Genomic DNA, 7,024 nt, shown 5'->3' with positions numbered 1-7,024 from the left:
AAAAAAAAAAAAAAAAAAAAAAAAAGATGGTAGTTAAGAAATCATAAGGCGGGGAGGCATGCCTGGTTGGTTCAGTTGGTTAAGTGTCTGCTTCCATCTCAGGTCATAATCCTGGAGTCCCAGGGATCAAGCCCCACATTGGGCTCCCTGCTCAGCCGGTAGTCAGCTTCTCCTTCTGATCCTCCCCCTGCTCATACTCGCTTGCTCGCTTGCTCTCTCTCTCACTCTCAAATAAATAAATAATCTTTTTTAAAAGAATTAGTGTATTCAGCATATAACTTGCAACTGGATTTTTTTTTTTTTTTGTCCAACACTTAGACACTTTTTCAGTAGGATTATATAGGACTTTCTATTCATTCTTGGATTACTTTTTTTTTCTTTTTTTAGCTATTTCCAAAGAAAATTCCAGGATACCACATTGGGAATGCCGTGGAGTCCCTACACTGTGGGTTATGGGAAAAGGAGATTGAAGCCAGACATCAGCACACCTCCAGCCTCAAGCACAGCTGCCTTTGCTAATGCTGCCCGGATCTCAATAATGAAAGAAAAGGATTTACTTAAATTTCTTGAAGAGATCAAGAGTAAGAACGATTGATAAATGGTTCCCTCCCCATTATTGTAAAGGACTTGTTTGTATATTACTAATCAGAAATAAATACTAGAGGCCAAGCGCTAAAGAAGCTGGACCACAGCCTATTCCGAGTGACTGGCCTCTGTCACAAAGGCATCATTTGAAAGCAAATCTACATCTTCACCTGTATCCTCCTGATACAGGTGAAGCCTAGAGATTGGATGAAGCCTAGGATCTACGGATAGGGAGGGGGTGAGGAGAGTGAAAAGAGGGCTCATGGCCACTGAGAAGACTAGACAAAGAGCAAAAGAGGCACCACATGTATGTCTTTATATGAATTTCTTCTTACATTGTTCGTAATACCATTTTTGTTTTTATCTTTTAAGGGTGCAGTCCTCCTTCAGATAGCCCATATTCCAAAATACCCATCTTTCCATTGTTTCCTAATGTGGATGAGGTGGTGATGGGAAAGCCATTCAAAGACATACAGAAATTAGAAATGCTAAGGAGAAGGGAGCCTCTGGATTTCTTTGAGAACTATTTTTTCCATAAAAGAGACTGGAAGACACAGGTAAGATTTTGGTTATGCCACATTAGTTAATTTAAGTACTTAGGTTTTCAAGTTCTAACTTAATGGAACTCATTTGTTTTAAAAGATTTTATTTATTCATTTGAAAGAGAGAAAACACAAGCAGGGAGAGAGGGAGAGGGAAAAGCAGGCTCCCTGCTGAGCTGGGAGCCCACTGTGGGGCTCAATCATGACCTGAGCTGAAAGCAGATGTTTAACCATCTAAGCCTCCTGGGCACCCCCAGAACTAATATTTTTTTAAAGACTTTATTTATTTATTTGTCAGTGGCGGGGGGGTGGGTGGAGAGAGAGAGAGAGAGCACACAAGCAGAGTGGCAGGCAGAGTGGCAGGCAGAGGCAGAGAGAGAAGAAGGCTCCCTACTGAGCCAGGAACCCAATGCAGGACCTGAGCCGAAGACAGAGGCTTTAACCCACTGAGCCACCCAAGCGCCCCTCCCCTAAAATCTTTAAAAATTTTTTATTTTACTGTGGTAAGAAGACTTAATGTGAGATCTATGCTTTTAACACATTTTTTTTTGGTGTACAATACATTTTGTTAACTACAGGCACAGTATTGTACAGCATATCTCTAGAATTACTCATCTTGCATAACTGAGACTGTAAGCCTGTTGATATTAGCAGCTCCCCGTTACCCCCTGCTCCCAGCCCCAGGGACTATTAAACTCTGTGCCTGGGGGGCCTTCTAAGAGGTTTCATAGTGATGTGAACACTACATGGATTTCTGGAACCCAGAGATGCCTCAGTGGTCTCCAGTCAGTCTCCTGTCTCCCTCTTATGATTTTATTTATTTATTTGACACAGAGAGAGGGAGAGTGAGCACAAGTAGGGGGAGAAGTCGAGGGAGAAGCAGACTCCCCACGGAGCAGGGAGCCCGATGCGGGGCTTGATCCCAGGATCCTGGGATCATGACCTGAGCTGAAGGCAGATGCTTAAACCACTGAGCCACCCAGGTGCCCCTCCAGTGAAATCTCGATGTTGTTTTGCAGGCTGGCAGGCCTGTCATAAACCCCGGAGTAAGGCCAGAGTTTCCTCAGAGAATATCCAGAAACCAAGGCATTGCTGCCTGAGACATTAACACTCAGAGGTTGAAGGAGGCCAGTAGCCGGGACTGTAAGTAGGCTTCTAGTCCAAGAGCAGGATGGCCACTCCATCACAGATTGCTCCACTGAGTTGTGGACCTGTTCCTCTCATCCCATGGTGTCTGGCCCAAACACAACCTAGAGCCAGTTGAGGGAGCCCAAAACGGAGCTTCTGGCCGATAGGTTGAAGGGAGAGCAGGTGTAGGTAGGATCTGAGGGCCTTTTTATTGTTATTCTTATACTCCCCACCTCCAACCCCGAGTCTAGGGTTGTATTTTTCAGTAAGTTTAGCTATTTGCTGAATTTTTTTTTAAGATTTATTTATTTGACAGAGATCACAAGTAGGCAGAGAGGCAGGCAGAGAGAGAGGAAGCAGAGACCCTGATGCGGGGCTCGATCCCAGGACCCTGGGATCACAACCCTAGCCGAAGGCAGAGGCTTCAATCCACTGAGCCACCCAGGCGCCCTATTTGCTGAATTTAAATGAAGTATTTATACCTGGCCTTAAATTTAGGAACGTGGCTATGGAATCTGGTTTGAAATGTAATGACTAAAAATGTTCGTCATTAAAAAAATATTAGTTCTAGGGGCGCCTGGTTGCTCAGTGGGTTAAAGCCTCTGCCTTTGGCTCAGGTCATGATCCCAGGGTCCTGGGATGGAGCACGACATCAGGCTCTCCGCTCAGCGGGGAGCCTGCTTCTCCCTCTCTCTCTGCCTGCCTCTCTGCCTACTTGTGATCTCTGTCAAATAAATAAATAAAATCTTTAAAAAATATTAGTTCTAAATAAATAAAAGCTTTAAAAAAAAGTGGGGGGGGGGATGCCTGGGTGGCTCAGTCGGTTAAGCCACTGCCTTTGGCTCAGGTCATGATCCCAGGGTCCTGGGATTGAGCCCCGCATCGAGCTCTCTGCTCAGCGGGAAGCCTGCTTCCTCCTCTCTCTCTCTCCTGCCTCTTTGCCTGCTTGTGATCTCTGTCAAATAAATAAATAAAATCTTAAAAAAAAAAAAAAAGATTTTAGGGGAAAATAGGTGCTGGCAAGGATGTAGGGAAAGGGGAACCCTCTTGTACTGTTGATGGGAATGCAAACTGGTACAGCCACTCTGGAGAAACAGTATGGAGGGTCCTCAAAAAGTTAGAAATAGAACTACCCTATGACCCAGCTGTTACACTATGAGGTATTTACCCAAAGAATACAAAAATACTAATTCAAAGGGATACATGTACCCCAGTGTTTATAGCAGCATTATCTACAATAGCCACATTATGAGAACGGCCCAAATGTCCATTGATACATGAATAGATATAGAAGAGGTGGGGTGTGTGTGTGTGTGTGTGTGTATTTTTATGACTGAACATTATTCCATTGTGCATAAAGAATGAAATCTTGCCATTTGCAACCATGTGGACAGAGCTAGAGAATATTATGCTAAGGGAAATAAGTCAGTCAGAGAAAGACAAATACCTTATGATTTCACTTATATGTGGAATTTAAGAAACAAAACAAACAAGGGAAGAGGAAACAAAGAGAAGCAAGAGACAGACTCTTAATTACAGAGAACAAACAGATGGTAACCAGAAGCAGGCTGGGTAGGAGGACGGCTTAAATAGGTGATGGGGTTTGAGGACACATTGTTGTGATGAGCACCAGGTGTTGTATGCAGGTACTGAACATCGTATGTTAACAAACCAGAATTCGAATAAAAACTTTTAAAAAAACAAAAGACTCTAGAGGAGTATCACCGTCACACATGACCTTAACTTCAGACTTTGAATTTATCTCTCCAGATGAAGTCATACCCACAAGCAGATGTCACTGACAAGTTGGAAATAAGGGGAACTTTATTCCCCTTTAAATTTATTTCCCAGCACTAAGCCCTTCTCCACCTGTGATCTGTATCTGTTTACTGTCAGTCTCTCCAACCAGAATATAAGGTTATGTAGGATTGTAAATTACGTATATTTCTTTCACTGAGGGATCCCCATCACCTAGAACAGAACCTGGCCCATAGGAGACTCAGTATGTTTTGGATGAAAGGAAATTATAATACAAAGTCTTTATTTATTGAGAGCAAGATTTTCTCTAATCATATCAGCCAGCAGAGAGAGTGTCAGTAGCATCCTGAATGGTCGGTTCTGTCTTCGTCCTCTGCAGTCTGTTCTCAACACAGCAACCAAAGTGGCTCTGCTAAAATCAGCTCAAAACTTGCCAACGGGTTTTCATATCACTCAAAGTAAAAGCCAAAATCTCTCCTGTAACACTCAGGGTTCTACACCATCTAAACCTGAGTCTTCGAATGATGGTAGCCACAGAGGCTATTTAAATTTAAATATAAAGGTCACCTGGGTGGCCCAGGAGGTTAAGCATCCAGCTCTTGATTTGGTTCAGGTCATGATCTCAGAGTCCTGAGATGGATCCACACACATGGCTCCCCCCTCAGCAGGGAGTCTGCTCCCACTCCGTCTGCCCCGCCCCAACCCATACTCCTGGGTGGGCGCACTGGCGCATGCGCGCGCACACTCTCTCTCTCAGATAAAGAAATAGATCTTTTATAAAAAAAAGAAAAGAAGAATCACTGGTTTGAATCACTAGCCAACACGAACTAAAATACTATTTACCAGAGTGACACAGGAGATGAAGAAGGTGGTACTCAGAATTAAAGCTTTCTCTATTTTGTTAAATTTATAATGAGTGTTAAAAATGTGAGGATAATCATTAAAAGTAATCATGAATGATTTAATGAATAATCATTATAATCAATAACTTTCGAATAGAAGGGGGAAGAACAAGAAAAAAGAGAAAACACGAAATAATAGTGCAAAACAGAATAAGCAGAATAATCCAAATACATCAATAACAATAAAAGATTAAAACATACTAGTTTAATTAAAAAGTATTAAGGGTGCCTGGGTGGCTCAGTGGGTTAAAAAGTATTAAGAAAAAATAGACAACGGATCATCTTTCAAGTCTAAAAGAAAGGATACTGAGACTGATTTTTAATAATTTTCAGATATCTGTTCTTTAAAGATATACCTAAAATATGACACAGAAAGTTTGAAAGTAGGGGGTGGAGGGATATGTGAGCCCGATGATGGGTATTAAGGAGGGCATGTATTGCATGGAGCACTGCATGTTATACACAATGAGTCATGGAACGCTACATCAAAAACTAATGTTGTACTGTATGGTGACTAATACAACATAATAAAAAAATAAAATAAATTTTTTAAAAAGATTTTATTTATTTATTTGACAGACATCACAAGTAGGCAGAGGCAGGCAGAGAGAGGGGGGGAAGCAGGCTTCCGGCTGAGCAGAGAGCCCGACACAGGGCTCGATCCCAGGACCCCGGGATCATGACCTGAGCTGAAGGCAGAGGCTTTAACCCACTGAGCCACCCAGTCTCCCCTAAAATAAATTTTTAAAAAATAAAGTTTGAAAGTAAAAGGACAGGAAAAGAGAGAAACTGAAGACATAGTAGAGAGGCAGGACTGGCTATGTTATTTGTGGAGCCAAGGGCAAAATGAAGACTGCAACAGAAGAGCAATAAAGCAAATTCAGGGCCCTTCTAAGCACATGGTTCTGTGGGATGGCACAAGTCAAATACCCATGAAGCCAGCAATGGAACAAGGAAAACTGAAAGGAAATGGTCCAGGAAGGGAATTAATAAAGATTCACGGGGGAGACTTTGGCCTTGGAAATCAGGAGAAACTCTCACACGGAGGAGGCAAAAAGAATTCATGTTAGCTAGTCCTGGAGAGATGATCATTAGCCAAGGGAGTGTGCAGATCCAGTTTTCCAGCAGGCACTAAGAGGACAGCTGTGAGATCTGTAACAGAATTAACAGCATTCAGTGAAGAAAAGTAGGGTCAAGCAGTACTAAGGGCCCAGATGAGAATGGGAACTACACATTTTCCAAGAAAGGAGTCCACATTTTCCAGGAACAGGGAAAATGGACATCTGGTTCCCCAGGGCAAGTTTGGAAGTAATACAGGTTGTACTTTGTGGAGGGCACCTTCTTCACTTTTCAGTGCTTGGTGATGGCTTGGGAAATTTGGTGAGGCTGGAGTTGGCTCCTCTCTACACTCCATGTCCATTCCACACATAAACCGTCTTCCAGTTGGTACTTCTGAAAGGCGTCATCATTAAGAAAGAGAATGTGCTGAATGCTCAGTTACACACGGTGCTCTACCAGGTGTCCCCAAACAACAGACAGGTGGCTTAGCAATAACCTTATAAATCACATAGAAACCCCTTCCTAGTATGACATATTTCTGTGTATTATGTCTTTGTCATATAATTTAACCCAAAATATATCACCAACCTTTGTTTTTTTAAATGTGCATAAAGGCAGCAAATATAAAGCCTTTCGACCCAGTCTCAGGCTACCCAAATGACATCCTCGCCATTGACCAACTACTCAAGAAGAAGCAGAACTGGACCGTGACCGACGCAGCCGCTATTAAACAGCATGTGAGTATTCACTGTTGCCTGCCCTCCCAGAATGCATCGACCAGAATGTTTTCCTCTTCAATATCACAACCACCAAGACCAAAGATATTTTTTCCGCTCTGTGTCTTTAAAATAAGACAAGACCATCTCTTGTTTTTACCCATCATAATGATGCTTCTTGCTCTATGATCAAATGGATTCAAATATTAACTGTTACCATTCATCCTGCTAATCACCCAAGGAACGACACCCAGCATCGTTTCTGGGACCTTTGTTTGTGTCATGCTGGGAATAGTTAAGGCAGTAAACCAGCAGTCACAGTGAGTGTGGTGTG

General features: G+C 42.6%; 1 protein-coding gene across 3 annotated transcripts in view; it reads left to right on the top strand.

Annotated features, from left to right (window-relative positions):
- EFCAB3 (EF-hand calcium binding domain 3) overlaps positions 1-7,024 on the top strand; it is a 121,612-nt gene that overhangs the window by 111,546 nt on the left and 3,042 nt on the right. For all 3 annotated transcript variants that reach the window (XM_032870911.1, XM_032870912.1, XM_032870913.1), the window contains 3 exons: positions 388-581; positions 958-1,142; positions 6,589-6,711. In XM_032870911.1, coding sequence (XP_032726802.1) covers positions 388-581; positions 958-1,142; positions 6,589-6,711 — 502 coding nt within the window. The remainder of the gene's footprint in view (positions 1-387; positions 582-957; positions 1,143-6,588; positions 6,712-7,024) is intronic.

The sequence above is a fragment of the Lontra canadensis genome, unplaced genomic scaffold, assembly GCF_010015895.1.
Source record: "Lontra canadensis isolate GAN:19392208 unplaced genomic scaffold, GSC_riverotter_1.0 scaffold41, whole genome shotgun sequence".
Classification (NCBI taxonomy): Eukaryota; Metazoa; Chordata; class Mammalia; order Carnivora; family Mustelidae; genus Lontra; species Lontra canadensis.
The sequence above is the reverse complement of the archived record's forward strand: the minus strand, read 5'-3'. Positions and strand labels throughout refer to the sequence as shown.